Consider the following 17,076-nt stretch of genomic DNA (forward strand, 5'->3'; position numbering starts at 1 on the left):
GCCTAGCGACCCACATTGCTTTACTCTTTCTGTAGCCTGAGGAAGCTAACAATGTGACCGTGATATGTTGACAGAGTGACAGTGTAAACACGATTTGGCAACTTTCTTTTTGGTAACTTATTAAAGTCAACAGTACTTTCATCGCCAAATCTTTCCATAGCCTAAGTAAGGACTCACAATGTCAACAGTCTACAACAGTATGAACACACAATAGTTTTCTTTACTTTTTCATCGTCAACCAAACTCTTGATGAAAAAATGCCGCCAGTGTAGATACAGTCGTAAAAACATTTCTCTTTTAAAACAGTCTCTGACACCTTGTCTCTTCTTGTGCTTCCTCTTGCAAATTTCCAGTCCCCATGAGCTTCTAGGAAGAGTCATTCAGAGACATTGGCCCTGCTAGCTGCAAGCCCACTGTTCAGCTGGGACAGAGCCATTCAACGTTGATGGCCCTTAATGACTCTGTCACTGCTTCCTAGACAGAGACTGTCCATTAGGTGTCAAGTTCAAGAATGAACACTTAACATTACCCTAAAGGTTCTGTTCAGACTGGAGGCTGAAATATAACAAGACACTCATTAACCCAAAATAGAACTCATGAAATGACACAGACATATTCCCCAATCTGTTATAGTTACTGTCTCTCACCCAACTCTAGGTAACAATAAAGTTGAGGGAGTAATGAGAATAGAAAGAGTGGGGAGTTGGAAGACTCCAAACTTCGCGTTGTGTGTGTGACGAGATGCATTTTTAGGACAGAATAAGAAATAGAAGGAACTAGAGGAGAATGGATATCCGGTATCATAGGCGGAGGAAGGCACTGCCTTCCCAAACTGCCAGCCTGGCTCCACCCACACTCTCCCCCAGAATGCCTACAGCTGCCCCCAGTGCCCACCCTCCCTGTGTTCCATGCCAGGAGGCTGGAGCTACACACCACTCACCCTCCCTCAGCTCCAGGTCCAGGGGAGCCAAGAAGGCTAGGGCGATGTGCCCTCCTCCCTCCCCATGTTTCACAGCAGGGGAGACTGGGGATGCACTCCCTTCTAGAAAAGTGAAGGTCTAGTCGACTATCTGATAAGCAAATACTTATCGGATAGCCAGCTGACCCTGGGTGCTGGTGAAATGCTGTGAGGAACCCACGGTGAGCTTGGGAGTCCCCAGCTGACCCCGGACTGTGACGTAGTGGGGGTACCTGGCTGGTTTCTATGCTGCTGGCTCTGGGGGAACCCCCACTGGCTGCCGTGGGTACCACGACCCAGCAAAACAGGATGAGTCACTATGCAAACCAGTGGCCAGACACCCCCCATGGAGAGGAACAAAGGAAGGTGGAATGCTGCCCTGGCTGGGGGGCAGGGCTGGAAGTTAGTGAGTTGGTTGGTGGCTGTCTGTGAGGATGGATGAGACAGCCTAGGGAGAGGAGCTGGAGTTTAGGGGCCCAGTCTCCCCCATCTCAAGGGGGCCTGAGGCATCCTAGCCCAGTTCCTGTAACCAGATTACATCTGTGCTGCGCTGTGCTGGAGGAGCAATAAACCACCCTCAATTCCACTGGCTGGTACAGTCTGTTTGTGCCATTTCGGGGTGCAGGAGACGGGGAACCCCCAACGTGCCGTCACACTGGTGTCAGGAGTGGGATGCACTGCACCCCGTGGATGGAGCTTCCAGCGGCAAGCGACAAGGCGCAGTAGAAGCAAGAGCCCTGGAGCCAGAGCGAAGCGGTTCCTGGGAATCGTGGGGCGCTGCAGCACTAGACTGGTGAGTCTGCACCGAGGGGCCCAGCGGGCAGATGGCCTACGCCCGACTCTTGAAGGCAGAGCTGGTGGGGCTGTGCAGAGAGAGGGGCTTGCCTGTGCAGAAAGCAACCAAGGCCCAGCTGATTACCCAGCTGGAAGAGAATGACCAGCCACGGGGCCAGGATCTTGTCCCCAGGGGAAGCAGCCAGACCCCACCTGAGAGTGTGTCAGGCTCAGAGAGGGGGAGGAGTGCTGGAACCCACCGGAGAGATGAGACAGCGTCTCCCGGGAGGCCTGCAAGCCGTAGCCCATCTAGGGCAGGGGCCAGACCAGCGGAGCTGCGGCGGCTGGAGATCCAGCTGCGGATGAAGGAATTGGAAGTACAGGACCGAGAGAAGGAGCGCCAAGATCGAGAGAGGCAGCGACAGCATGAGCTGGCCATGGCAGAGCGGAGAACCTGCGGGGCCCCGGCTGCGCCAAGAGTGGATGGGCCCCAGAGTCCCGGGGATGCCAGGCGCTTGGAGAGGCTCATGGTGGCCCAATTGAAGGACGTGGGCGACATAGACGGGTTCCTCAGCTCCTTTGAGAGGGCCTGTGGGCTGCAACAGGTCCCCCCAGCTGACTGGCTGCAGGAGCTCATCCCCGCACTGAACCAGGAGGCGGCCGGAGTGCTCAGTCAGCTGGAGGACCTACAGCCAGGGGATTACAACCGAGTCAAGGAGGCCCTGCTGCACAAGTTCGGGCTGACCCCCGAGATGTACAGGAAGAAGTTCCGGGGGGTACAGAAAGGGCCACGGGAGACCTATGTGGACCTGGCCTCCCGCCTGGTGCAATACTGCCGCAAGTGGGTGTCTGGAGTCGGAGCCCAGACCGCAGAGGAGCTGCTCAAGCTGGTCATGATGGAGCAGTTCTATGAAGCGTGCCCACCCAAACTGAGGCTGTGGCTCAAGGACCGGAGACCAGAGAACCCCCAGGAGGCCGGGAGACTGGCGGATGAGTTCACGGAGAGCCGGTCCGGATGTGAACGGGAGTCCCGGAGAGAGAGGGAACCGTGCAGAGACCGGATCTCGGCTGAGCGACGGAGGGAGTCAACTACGGGGCGAGACCAAGGAACAGGTCGTCTGTGCCCCAGAGAACCAGCCAGGGCCTGGACAGAGACAGCCCAAAGCCTAACTTGCCATCGCTGTGGGCAAAAAGGCCACAAGAGGGCTCAGTGCACCAGGTCCCAGGACCGGGGACTTTCCAGGGTTAACTGGCTGGGGCGGGAGGAAGGGCAGGCTGTCCCAGAGGCAGGGGCTGGCAGGCAAACCTCAGCTCAGAGAGAGGGGAAGGATGCTCAGTGCACCTCCCCTGGGAGGTCTGACCCTCGGGAGGCGGATTTCTCCGTGTACCGGGTGGGGGCAGGACGGCCCCTGCGGAGCGAGTGCCTCATACCCCTGGAGGTGGATGGTAGGAAGGTGACGGGCTTCTGGGACACGGGGGCGGAGGTGACTCTGGCCCGATCCGACATAGTGGCCCCGGAGCGGATACTACCCCACGCGCAGCTGACCCTGAAGGGCATAGACGGGTCCCCGTTTAAGGTGCCTGTAGCCAGGGTGCATCTGAAATGGGGGGCCAAGGAGGGCCTCAAGGAAGTGGGGGTGCACCCGCACTTGCCCACCGAGGTGCTGATGGGGAATGACCTAGAGGAGTGGCCCCATGAATCCCAGCGGGCTCTAGTCCCTACCCGGAGCCAGAGCCAGCGGGGGGCTGACAACGTGGGTCCAGGGAAGGACTCCTGGCAGCGTCCTCAGGGTCCCATCCCAGTGGACACGGGGTCCAGCCAGGCTGGGACTCCGGACCTAGGCAGAGGTGGGGGACAGGTCCCGATCCCTGCCTCAGCAGCTGAATTCCAGGCTGAGGTGCAGGCAGACCCCTCCTTGCAGAGGCTGAGGGACCAGGCTGGCCTCCGTGCAGCTCAGCCCCGGGGGAGAGGTGGCCAGGAGAGATTCCTGCGGGAGCGTGGGCTCCTGTTCCGTGAGTGGCTCCCCCCCAGGAAGGCGAGGGCATGGGGGGTCCAGCGGCAGCTGGTCGTCCCCCGAAAGTATCGCCTCAAGCTGCTGTATTTGGCCCACGACGTCCCCATTGGGGGCCACCGGGGGATCCGGAGCACCCGGCTGAAGCTGCTCCAGCACTTCTATTGGCCGGGAATCTTTACAGCCGTGCAGCGGTACTGCCGGTCCTGTGACTCCTGCCAGAGGGGCGGGAAGGCCCAAGACAGTAGGAAAGCGGCTTGGGGGTCTCTACCCCAGATAGAGGACCCTCTGGGCTTGCTGAGAGAGTTATGGGAGGGGAAGTCCTCCCTGGATGGAGCATCGGGGGTGGAAGCCGCCCTGGCTGTCCAGAGAAGGCTCGCTGGGCTCATGGCCCCAGCCCGAGAGACCCTGGCCAGAGATCAAGGCCAGTGGAAGGGTGGGTGTGACCCCCGAGGACAGGCCTGTGCCAGTCGCCCTGGAGCGGGGCGGCGAGTGGACAGAGGGAAGCCAATTCATGTGGGGCCTCGCCACGGCCGGCCCGAGTCAAGGGGAGCACCCATGTCCCCAGGGCGGGTTCCCACGCAGAGGACCCGAACTTCCCTAGGTCACGAGCGGAGTGACCCTGCTCAGTTCGCTCTCGGAGGGGGGAGAACTGTGACGTAGTGGGGGTACCTGGCTGGTTTCTATGCTGCTGGCTCTGGGGGAACCCCCACTGGCTGCCGTGGGTACCACGACCCAGCAAAACAGGATGAGTCACTATGCAAACCAGTGGCCAGACACCCCCCATGGAGAGGAACAAAGGAAGGTGGAATGCTGCCCTGGCTGGGGGGCAGGGCTGGAAGTTAGTGAGTTGGTTGGTGGCTGTCTGTGAGGATGGATGAGACAGCCTAGGGAGAGGAGCTGGAGTTTAGGGGCCCAGTCTCCCCCATCTCAAGGGGGCCTGAGGCATCCTAGCCCAGTTCCTGTAACCAGATTACATCTGTGCTGCGCTGTGCTGGAGGAGCAATAAACCACCCTCAATTCCACTGGCTGGTACAGTCTGTTTGTGCCATTTCGGGGTGCAGGAGACGGGGAACCCCCAACGTGCCGTCACACCCCGGACTCCACGCGCGGCAGAACTGGATAGCTGACCCCCGGCTCAGCTGTGCAGTGCTCCCACACTGAAATGCCGAGGTGAAGGAGCCCTTCAAAATGCCAAGGGACTCACCAGCTAGTCCCAGGTTGTCAGCCGACGGTCAGGGCAGTGAGTGGTGTGTGTGTGTGTGCTATACACCCGAGACTTCAACTGCTGAGACCGGGGTCCCTTGTAGCGGGCAACCTGGAGGAGGTTGACGAGTGCCCCAATAAGTTTACAGGGAGAGCTTATTACACTTCAGATTTTAGCTGCTAGAATCTGTGATTCCTTCGCAGCGAGCAGCCTGGGGGAGGCTGAGAAGTGCCCCAACGGATCTGCCACCTGGGAGTGACACAAATCCAAATGCCCAAGCTCTCCCTATATCTGTCCCTTAAGACCGGCTGAAGTTCTTTTAAATTGTGCCTGGTTCTGCTACAGCAACTGAAGGAGTCAGGTTAAAGTTTAAACAGTTACAGGTTTATTGAGGAAGCTTATAAATCATATGGTTGCAATGGCTATTGTTCTATTTCTTAATTGCTAGCAAAATACAGATCTTAAAAATGGTTACAAAGAAGATAAAGATAGGAAAACAGAAATAATAGTACCAAGTAACAGCTTAATCTTTAAAGAGCTCTAAGTCTGTGTACACTTAAGACAGAGGACCACATCCAGGTACAATTTTTACCCCCTTCTGTGCCTCTCGACTCCAGCGAGTCAGGCCAGGGCCGGTCCCTCAATTCCTAGGAAAGATGAAAATACGAGGTGGGCGTCCCCATAGAACCTCGGGAGGTCAAACACCTAACCCAACCAGCAGGTAGAGGGTAGATTGACACTCAAAGTGAGTGCGCTGCTGTACCCATCTTTATACCCATGGGGTCACGTATTTCTCTTTCTTATCTGTGATGCCAAATAGCGCTGGTCTGCCTTTTGTGAGACAAGTTCTTACAAGGGAGTTGTGAACTTAATTTACACTTGTAAGAGAGAGTTGAGAGGATTAAATTGGAAGTACTGGGCATTCTTTTCTCAGTGGGGGATTCCTCTCCCAGGGACGGCTGTGTGTGTTTGTATCAACATGGGTGCCAGCCGGGCACTTCTTGCAGCCTCGAGCTCAGCTTATTGCCTTAATCGTTCTCTCCTCATATCTATGTTTTCAGCTTCTCAGGATCAGATGAGCCAGCATAGACTATGCTGATTTTATTGCTCCTTCTCTGTCCTGTATTCAGACATCTCAGAGGGCAAGCAAGATTGATGAGATGGGGGGGGGGGGGCTGTCTGGCTACACGGGTTCTACAGAAATGGTGGCGTTTCAAATGGGTAGCATTTCAAAGGGGCAGTGCCGCACAGCTGATCCTGGGCTCTGTGCTGCGCTGCCGCTTTGAAATGCACAAGAACCCCTGTTGGGGACTCCTGTACATTTCAAAGCTGGCAGCCCAGAGTCAGTGGGACTTCCCGCTGGGACTCTTGTACATTTCAAATGCGGAATACGGAAATGCTTATCGACTAGTCGATGGAACATCCATCGACTACTCGATTAGTCAATTAACCGTTAATTAACATCCTTATTCCCTCCTCCTTTCCCTGTACTCTGGGGCCGGGGAGGCTGGTGACGCACGCCATCCTCCCTTCCTGTGCTCTGGGGCCAGGAAGCACGTGCGCATGCCTGCCTGCCCTCCTCCCCTCTCTGTGGTGGTGCGGGTCGCACATGCATGGCATGCTGTCTTGCCTCCCTGTGATAGTGGTGGGGTGGGGAAGCAGCATGGCTCCCATGGGGGCAGGGCTTCAGTGGAAAGGGTTGGGGCTGATGGCTTGCCTCCCCCAGCTCTACGTTCACCGACCACCCATGTACAGGAGAGATAGCATGACATGTTGGGATGCAATCTAGATGAGTGAGGGGCTATGTCACTTCCTACCCTCTAACCCTGGGTGTCACAAAATGTTTTGCTATTGTAGCTCCCAACTAGAAATGTTTGCAATGGCTTACTTTTCCCCGAGCATGGAATCCACATATAGAAATTGAACCAAATTATTGCCTTTGACCCTTATGATCCAGAGTTCCAATTTGTCAAGAAAAGCCTTGATGATGCTTTGGTGAGAGAACAGATTTGCACCTTTCTCTTGCAGCTGAAGATTCAGTTTGTTCAAGATTCCAAAAATATCGACAAGATATGCAAGTTCTAAATTTGACTGTGTCAGCACATTTCGGAATTCCTCTTTCCCTTGAGCCTGAAGAAATAAATCCAACTCCTCTCTCAATTGAAAAACTCTGTTGAGTACGTTCCCTGCTGACAACCTCTGTACAGAAGTGTAGAACAGCAACACATTGAAGTCGGAACCCATGTCTAGGCAAAAATCTTTGAACAGCCTGGTGTTCAAAGCCAATGATTTGATGTGATTCACCACTTTCACTAACCCTTTGAAAATGGTGTTCAGTTGATCAGGCAATGTTTTTTTACACCAAAGCTTCCCTATGAATGAAGCAATGAACTCTGGCTACCATTGGAGTGCGCTGTTTCACCAGCATTTGGAAGCCCGAGATGCACCATCAGTGGTGACACCCACAAGGTTTACCCAATCTAGACCATGTATTTCAAAGAAATTGTTAATTTCCATCACATCCTGAGCCTTTGTGGTGGTATCAAGAATCTTACAAAAAAGAAACTTGTCTTTGAATCTCCCTCAACCATGTATCATGCGAACACCAATAGCTGAGAGCAGAATGCGACATCGATCGATTCATTCAATTGTATGGCAAACAATGGAGACATCTTTATTTCATCCACAACTTGTTCACTGATGTTCTGTGATATCTCATTTATCCGTCTCGATACTGTATTGTTAGAGACAGATATATATATCATTCAGCTTCCTTGCTGCTTCCTCACCAAGAACAAACCGCACCATCTATTTTGCACAGGGGAGCACAAGTTACTCTACAATGGTATGAGACTTCTTGGCCTGTGCAACTTTATATGCAACAATGTAGGAAGCACACACTGCATTGCTTGTCTTATTGTAGAATGCACTTGTTGAGTCGAGGCGCTGTCGTTTCAGACCTGATAACCGCCGCTCAAAATAATCTTCATCCTTTTGCAACAAGTTGGGGTGACACTTTTCAAGATGGAGTTTCAGCTTAGCCAGCATCATTGAGTCATTCCCCAAGACTTTGAAACAAATAATACATTGTGGCAAATCCACGCCTTCTTTGATTAGTGAAGCCGAATTTGATGTAAAGTCTTCTGAATACTTGCGCTTGACATTTCTTCCTGTCGTTGCCATTATAAACAAACTAAATCACACCTGTAAAACAACACATGTAGCACAGGACGAACGACACAGCAACCGCTCAGCATGATGGTGGCAGCTACACTGATGCTCAGAGCCTCAGGCAGAAGTTACTGGCAACACAACGTGGTTGCGTCCTAGGTGACGCTATGGATGACGTGCCGCATGCTTGTGAACAGGGAGTAAAACAGCCTAACGGTGGCGCCTGCTCACGCAGTGTGACTTTGGACAATGTTCCTGTGGACCACTGAAAAAGTCACCATGGACCACCAGTTGAGAACCACACACTTAGATGGTCATCATCATAATAGTAAAATATGTGTACAGTAGGGATGTTAGAAATCATTTAATGTAATCATTGTGTAACTGCACCAATTCTTAGCAGCCCAAGCTCCCCATGAACAGAGGCTGCTCCGGCATCCCTGGAGGCAGCCTCTGGGTATCTGAGGCAGCAGCTTGGGGTGGCAGATGGCTCCCCTGTGTGCTCTTCATTTACAACTCGGAGAGGGCTGGGACTGAGCCAGCCTGCCAGTCCGAGTTTTAAATACAGAGCACATGAGGGAGCAAGTATTGTTCACAGCATCATAGAATCACAGGGCTGGAAGAGACCTCAGGGGGTCATCAAGTCCAACGCCCTGCCCAAAGCAGGACCAACTCTAACTAAATCATCCCAGCCAGGGCTTTTGAAGCTAGGACTTAAAAACCTCCAGGGAGGGAGCTTCCTAGATTTCCTTTGGTAACCGATTCCGATGCTTCGCCACCCTCCTAGTGAAATAGTTTTTGTTAATATCCAACCTAGGCCTCCCCCACTACAACTTGAGACCATTGCTCCTTGTTCTGTCATCTATTACCACTGAGAACAGCCTCTCTCCATCCTCTTTGGAACCCCCCCTTCAGGTAGTTAAATGCTGCTGTCAAGCCCCCCTCACTCTTCTCTTCTGTAAACCGAATAAGCCCAAATCCCTCAGCCTTTCCCTGTGAATCATGCGCGGTTGCAGTTAACCGGGACTGTTAACTGATAAGCAATAGCTTATAGATTAAACAATTATCCGGCTAGCTGCAAACATCCCTAGAGTACAAATCTATTTGCTTTATCATAAAGATGTACTGTACAATTTGCACTACTCAATTACCTCTGTTGACACTGATTAAATGAAAAAGTCAAAAAAGAATTTACATCCAAAATACCAGTCACCAAATATTAGCCCACTAATCACACTATTCATCACACTGACACAACAGCTTAATTCATTCAATTACAATTCTACAACACTATCACACATCAAAGAACTAAAAGTCACACTGCAATGCAAAACTTTCACTACAACCTTCCAAAGGTGCATTTCTAATAAAATATGGGCTAACTTGCGATTTAACAACCTGAGTGAGGGGCAGTTGCCCTTAGAGCAGACCATGGAACGAATTGTGATTCAGACAGTCATAATTCATTTCCAGACTCAGTCCTTCCTTCAGGGAAAGCAATACTGGCCTTTACTAGTATCAGACTATTTTTCAATTCTCACCACCTTAGCTGTGCTGCCTGGCATATTGGAGTAATTGGAGTCAGGATCCATTCCTATCCCTGCCCATCCACTCTTCGTCCACCTTTCCAGCAAGGACAGCAATAAACAGACCAAAAGAGGGAGGGGAAGCCAATTTCTGACCTCTTTAACCATTTAGTTCTCGTGCTCCTGGTAGACCACAGAGAGAAGCTTCAGAGGGGTAGCTGAGATTGTAACAGGAAAAAAATTAAAAAAACAACAAATAGTCTAGTAGCATCTTAAAGACTAACAAAACATGTAGATGGTATCATGCGCTTTTGTGGGCGCAGTCTCTGGTTATGCCCACAAAAGCTTATGATGCCATCTACATGTTTTGTTAGTCACAGAGAGAAGGGTAGTCATGTTAGTCTATATGTGCAAAAACAATGAGGAGTCCTATGACACCTTAGTGCAGGGGTGGGGCACCTAAGGCCTGGGGGCCGGATATGGTCCCCAGCTTGCCTGGATATGGCTCCCAAGGCGCGGGGCTCCCCTCCAGCATTGGGAAGTTCCCCCGCTGCCCACCTGCAGGGCTGAAGCACACAAAATCTACTAGAGCTCTGGTATGCACGGAAAACGTGGAGAGTGTCTTTCTCCTCCTCAGTCAGGGGCACATCAGAGAGGATTTCTTTGGAGTTTTTTTGCTTCTCACTTGTGTGCAGCCCCCAACTGATTTTTCTATGTGTCAGCGGCCCGACTCAAAAAAGGTTCCCCAACTCTGCCTCAGAGACTAAGGGTACGTCTACCCTGCAACATTATTTCAAAATAACTTAGTCCGTGACTACACAACAGGCAGTTATTTCAAAATAGTGTCAAAATACTGTCAAGCTGGAGGACTTCTTACTCTGACTCCTGTAACCCTCATTGTACGAGGAGCAAGGGAAGTCAGAGGAAGAGTTTCTCTTTTTCAACGTAAGTGCTGTGTAGACATTCCCAGTTTCGAAATAAGCTACTCAATTGACATAGCTCAATTTGCATAGCTCATTTCAAGTTAAGCCCTGCTGTGTAGACACATCCTAACAGATTTATTAGGGCATAAGCATTCGTGGGAAAAAACCCACCTCATCAGGGTTTTACCTACAAAGCTTATGTCCTAATACATCTGTTAGCAAGCTCAGCAATTCTCCCTCCAGAAGACCACTCACAATTTCCTCTCAAAGCATGTTACTAGCATGCAATTGCTGCTTCCTAATGATGCGCCCACGTTGGCAGCATTTTTGGATTCCCATGCTCGACCATCCAATTCCTACTGCTACTATTCTCAAATCACTTTCCAGTGAAAGAGAGAAAGAGAGAGACACACAATAGTCTCCTATAGACAACCATCTAACCTCAAGATGATTCTTACCAACAACCACAGGACATACCACACTAATACCAACCCTGGTACTTTCCCTTGCAACAAACCCCGTTGCCAGCTTTGTCCACATATTCACTCTGCTGACACCATTATTGGGCCTAACCAAGGGTATGTCTACACTACCCTCCTAGTTCAAGCTAGGAGGGTAATGTAGGCATACCACACTTGCAAATGAAGCCCGGGATTTGAATTTTCCGGGCTTCATTTGCATAAGCGGGGCGCCGCCATTTTTAAAACCCCGCTGGTTCGAACCCCGTGCAGCGTGGCTACATGGGCCACGAACTAGGTAGTTCAAACTAGGCTTCCTAGTTCGAACTACCGTTACTCCTCATTCCACGAGGAGTAACAGTAGTTCGAACTAGGAAACCTAGTTCGAACTACCTAGTTTGTGCCCCGCGAAGCCGCGCTGCACGGGGTTCGAACCAGCGGGGTTTTAAAAATGGCAGCACCCCACTTATGCAAATGAAGCCCGGGAAATTCAAATCCCGGGCTTCATTTGCAAGTGCAGTATGCCTACATTACCCCGCTAGTTCGAACTAGCGGGGTAGTGTAGACATACCCCAAGTGAGTTATAAGATCAAGAATACATATTCCTGCTCATCCAGAAATATAATCTACGCTATCATGTGCCGAAAGCGTCCGTCTGCTATGTACATTGGACAAACGTCTCAGACACTTCGCCAAAGAATCAATGCCCACAAAACAGACATTAGACAGGATCACAAAGAAAAAACAGTTTCTTGCCATTTCAACCAGAAAGGACACTGTCTCAATGACCTAATCACATGCATCTTACTTCAGAAGACTTTCAAATCTGCACTTGAAAAGGATTCCTCTGAACTGGCATTGATGCTAAAATTCGACACTCTCCGGGGGGTGGGGGAAGGGGCTGAACAAAGACCCCAACTACCTTACCCATTACAAAGATAGCTTCCCCAATTATCACCTCTAATATCATTAACTCACAGACATCTACCCTTCCCCACCTCTAATATCATTAACTCACAGGCATTTACCTTCCTTCCCCCCCTCCCCCGCATCCTCCTTCTGTTCTGAAATGTGATTTGTCCTTTTCATATGTGTTCCTTTTTTTTTAATTGTATCCTTTGGTATATGGTTGTGACTATTTTCTTCCACTATTTGATCTGAGGAAGTGGGTCTGGCCCACTTTCAGTCTCCTTCTCTTCAGTCTCCTTCTCTTCTGGCACCCCTGTGCTACTTCAGATTCTTGCTTGCTCCCAATTCTCTAGGCCTCTAGCCACTCTCCTTTGCTACTCAGGCATCCTAGCTTATTTCTTTGGACATCATATCCCTCATGTAGACTATTTTGCTCAGGAAGGAAAGTTTTACCTCTGATTGAATATGGGTAATGAGTAATGACTCTCACTTTTTTCCCTTCCCAGTTTTCCCTACTAGTCAAAACTGCAAAGTGCATCAGTTCTTGATACTAAATTATTACATCCGCATAAACCCCCAAAATGTCAACATAACTGTTTCTTCTCAATTTCAAAGAAAGGTGCCCTTTCACCATAGAATCATAGAGATGGAAGAGACCTCAGGAGGTCATCAAGTCCAGCCCCCTGCCCAAAGCAGGACCAATCCCAACTAAATCAACCCAGCCAAGGCTTTGTCAAGCCAAGACTTAAACACCTCTAGGGATGGAAATTCCACCACCTCCCTAAGTAACCCATTTCATAAGAACATAAGAACATAAGAACGGCCGTACTGGGTCAGACCAAAGGTCTACCTAGCCCAGTATCCTGTCTACGGACAGTGGCCAGCACCAGGTGCCCCAGAGAGGGTGGACCGAATACAATAATCAAGCGATTTGTCTCCTGCCATCCCTCTCCAGCCTCTGACAAACAGAGGCCAAGGACACCATTTTATCCCCTGGCTAATAGCCTTTTATGGATCTAACCTCCATGAATTTATCCAGCTTCTCTTTAAACTCTATTATAGTCCTAGCCTTCACAGCCTCCTCTGGCAAGGAGTTCCACAGGTTGACAAAACGCTGTGTGAAGAAGAACTTTCTTTTATTAGTTTTAAACCTGCTACCCATTAATTTCATTTGGTGTCCTCTAGTTCTTCTATTATAGGAACTAATAAATAGCTTTTCTTTATCAGCCCTCTCCACACCACTCATGATTTTATAGACCTCTATCATATCCCCCCTCAGTCTCCTCTTTTCTAAACTGAAAAGTCCCAGTCGCTTTAACCTCTACTCATATGGGACTCATTCCAAACCCCTAGTCATTTTAGTTGCCCTTTTCTGAACCCTTTCCAAGGCCAAAATATCTTTTTTGAGGTGAGGAGACTACATCTGTACACAGTATTCAAGATGTGGGTGTACCATAGTTGTATACAGGGGCAGTAAGATATTCTGGGTCTTATTTTCTATCCTTTTCCTAATAATTCCTAGCATCCTATTTGCCTTTTTGACTGCCACTGCACTCTGTGTGGAAGTTTTCAGAGAACTGTCCACGATAACTCCAAGATCTCTTTCCTGATTTGTTGTAGCCAAATTAGCCCCCATCATACTGTACGTATAGTTAGGGTTATTTTTCCCGATGTGCATTACTTTACACTTATCCACATTAAATTTCATTTGCCATTTTGTTGCCCAATCACTCAGTTTGGTGATATCTTCTTGGAGTCCCTCACAGTCTGCTTCTGTCTTGACTATCCTAAACAGTTTTGTATCCTCTGCAAACTTTACTACCTCACTGCTTACCCCTTTCTCCAGATCATTTATGAATAAGTTGAAAAGGATTGGTCCCAGGACTGACGCTTGGGGTACACCACTAGTTACCCCTCTCCAATCTGAAAATTTACCATTTATTCCTACCCTTTGTTTCCTGTCTTTTAACCAGTTCTCAATCCAAGAAAGGACCTCCAGTGATCCACCACCCTCCTAGTGAAATAGTTTTTGCTAATATCCAACCTAGACCTCCCCCACTGTAACTTGAGACCATTGCTCCTTATTCAGCCATCCGTCAATACTGTGAACAGCCTTTCTCCATCCTCTTTGGAACCTCTCTTCAGGAAGTTGAATGCTGCTATCAAATTTCCCCTTCACTCTTCTCTGCTGGAGACTAAACAACCCAAATCCCTCAGTCTCTCCTCACAGGTCATGAGCTCCAGCCCCCTAATCATTTTGGTCACCCTCCGCTGGACCCTCTCCAATGCGTCCACATCCTTTTTGTAGTGGGGGGCCCAGAACTGGACACAGTACTCCAGATGTGGCCTCACCAAAAGCCAAATAAAGGGGAATTATCACTTCTCTGGGTCTGCTGGCAATGCTCTGCCTAATACACCCTAATTTGACATTAGCCCTCTTGGCTACAAGGGCACACAGTTGACTCATATCCAGATTCTCATCCACTGTAGTCCCCAGGATCTTTTCTGCAGAACTGCTACTCAGCCATTCGGTTCCCAGCCTATAACAAAGCTTGGGATTCTTCCGTACCAAGTGCAGGACTCTATACTTGTCTTTGTTGAACCTCATCAGATTTCTTTTGGCCCAATCTTCTAATCTGTCCAGGTCACACTGGACCCTATCCCTGCCCACCAGTGTATCTACCTCTTCCCCTAGCTTAGTGTCATCTGCAAAGTTGCTGAGCATGCAATCTATCCCCTGATCCAGGTCTTTAATAAAGATGTTAAACAAAACCGATCCTACAACAGATCCTTGGGGCACTCCGCTAGAAACCAACCGCCAACCTGACAGAACCATTGATCATTACCCGTTGGGCCCAAAAGTCTAGCCAGCTTTCTATCCATCTTACAGTCCATTTATCCAATCCACATTCCCTTAACTTGCTGGCAAGAATATTGTGGGATACTGTATCAAAAGCTTTGCTCAAGTCAAGGTATATCACACCTACTAACTTCCCCATGTCCACAGAGCCAATTACCCCATCAGAGAAGCTAATCAGATTGGTCAGGCATGACGTGCCCTTCGTGAATCCACGTTGACTATTCCTGATCACTTTCCCCTCTTCCAAGTGCTTCAAAGTGGTTTCCTTGAGGATCCTCTGAATGATTTTTCCGGGGACTGAGGTAAGGCTGACTGGTCTATAGTTCCCTGGATTGTCCTTCTTCCCTTTTTTTAAAAGATGGGCACTACATTTGCCTTTTTCCAATCATCCGGGATCTCTCCCAATTGCCAAGAGTTTTCAAAGATAATGGCCAAAGGCTCCGCAATGACATTTATCAACTCCCTCAGTACCCTCGGATGCATTAAATCTGGACCCTTGGATTTGTGTATGTCTGGCTTTTCTAAATAGTTCCTAACTTGTTCCTTCCCCAAGGGCTGTCCACCTCCTTCCCATACTCCGTTGCCCGTGCATTTGTCTGGGAGCTGACCTTGTCTGTGAAGACAGAGGCAAAGAAAGCATTGAGTACTTAAACTTTTCCCACATCATCTGTCACTAGGGCCGTGTCCAGACTCAGGGGTTTTTTCGGGAAAAGTAGCCTTTTCCCGAAAAAACTTCCCCTGCGTCCAGACTCAAGCCGAAATTATTTCGAAAGAACGCAGCTTTTCTTTCGATGGCGGTAAACCTCAATTTACGAGGAAGAACGCCTTCTTTCGAAAGTTCCTCTTTCGAAAGAAGGCGTTCTTCAATGTAAAAAGGCCGTCTTCGAAAGAGAGCATCCAGACTCGCTGGGTGCTCTCTTTCGAAAAAGCGGATTTCTCTTTCGAAAGATCCGCCTGCAGTCTAGACGCGATCTTTTGAAAGAGGCTCTTTCGAAAGATGCTTTCGAAAGAGCCTCTTTCGAAAGAAGCCTGCAGTCTAGACATAGCCTAGGTTACCTCCGCCTTCCAGTAAGAGCTCTATACCCTCTCTGATCACCCTCTTATTGCTAACATGCCTGTAGAAACCTTTGTTATCCTTCACATCCCTTGCTAGCTGCAATTCCAATTGCACTTTTGCCTTCCTGATAAGTCCTCTGCATTCTCGAGCAATATATTTATACTCCTCCCTAGTCATCTGTCCATGTTTCCACTTCTTGTAAGCTTCCTTTTTGTGTTTAAGCTCACCAAGGATGTCCCTGGTAAGCCAATCTGGTCGCCTACCATATTTGCATTTGTTGCTGTACATGGGGATGGTTTCCTCCTGTGCCTTCCCTTCTCCTTCATGTAAGCATCCCAGGGAATCCTGCCCATCAGTTCTCTGAGAGAGTCAAAGTCTGCTTTTCTGAAGTCCAGGGTGTGTATTTTGCTATTCTCCTTTCTTCATTTGGTCAGGATCCTGAAATCTACCATCTCATGATCACTGCTTACCATGTTGTCACCCACCTCTATGTCCCCTACTAGTTCCTTCCTGTTTGTGAGCAGCAGGCCAATCTTCGCATGGCCTCTGGTCGGTTCCTTCAGAACTTGTACCAAGAAGTTATCTACACCAGAGTCAATCTGCATCCAATTTCCACTGAAAATTAGTTTTGTCAACAGTTGAAAAATCTAACTGCAAGCGTGTGAACTCCTTGTTATAAAATCTCTATGGTGGGTAACTAGATATAAAAGGAGGAGGTAACACCACTACAATTTCTTTATTCAACATTCCATCAAATGTTTAAGAAAGACTCACACTTGATTAGCAAAAAATATAATCCTGAAAATGAGCAAGTATTAAAATGATTGCAAATCAGTTTTTAGTCCCCAAGATTGGAAAAGCCAATTTCATTCCAAATACCGTATTTTTTCCAATAGCACTACATAAATTCAATTCTACTGACCTGTTTGATGAAGGTGATCTCTAGCCAGCTCAAATAAACGCATATGCATGTTTGTGATGGGGTTAAAGGAGCCACAGGCAAGGAGAACAAGAGGTATCCGGCTCTTCATTGTGACATATACTGCATACTAGGATCTTCATCGGCATTTCAACCTAAAGGAAAAGTAACTATTAAAATAACCTTTGCCTCAGAGAAATGTTTCACAGCTGTTTCTCTTAATAATAAATAATGATTCATCATTTTCAGAACTGTTACATCATTGGGACATTAGTAAAATATCAAAATTAGCAAAGAGCACC

The 17,076-nt window shown here is 49.1% G+C and overlaps 1 protein-coding gene across 3 annotated transcripts in view; it reads right to left on the reverse strand.

Moving 5' to 3' along the window:
* NMNAT3 (nicotinamide nucleotide adenylyltransferase 3) overlaps window positions 1–17,076 on the reverse strand; it is an 84,297-nt gene that overhangs the window by 44,843 nt on the left and 22,378 nt on the right. For all 3 annotated transcript variants that reach the window (XM_025185609.2, XM_006124986.4, XM_025185610.2), the window contains exon 2: window positions 16,778–16,929. In XM_025185609.2, coding sequence (XP_025041394.1) covers window positions 16,778–16,886 — 109 coding nt within the window. In that variant the 5' untranslated portion in view covers window positions 16,887–16,929. The remainder of the gene's footprint in view (window positions 1–16,777; window positions 16,930–17,076) is intronic.

This window comes from Pelodiscus sinensis, chromosome 10 (assembly GCF_049634645.1).
Source record: "Pelodiscus sinensis isolate JC-2024 chromosome 10, ASM4963464v1, whole genome shotgun sequence".
Taxonomy (NCBI): Eukaryota; Metazoa; Chordata; order Testudines; family Trionychidae; genus Pelodiscus; species Pelodiscus sinensis.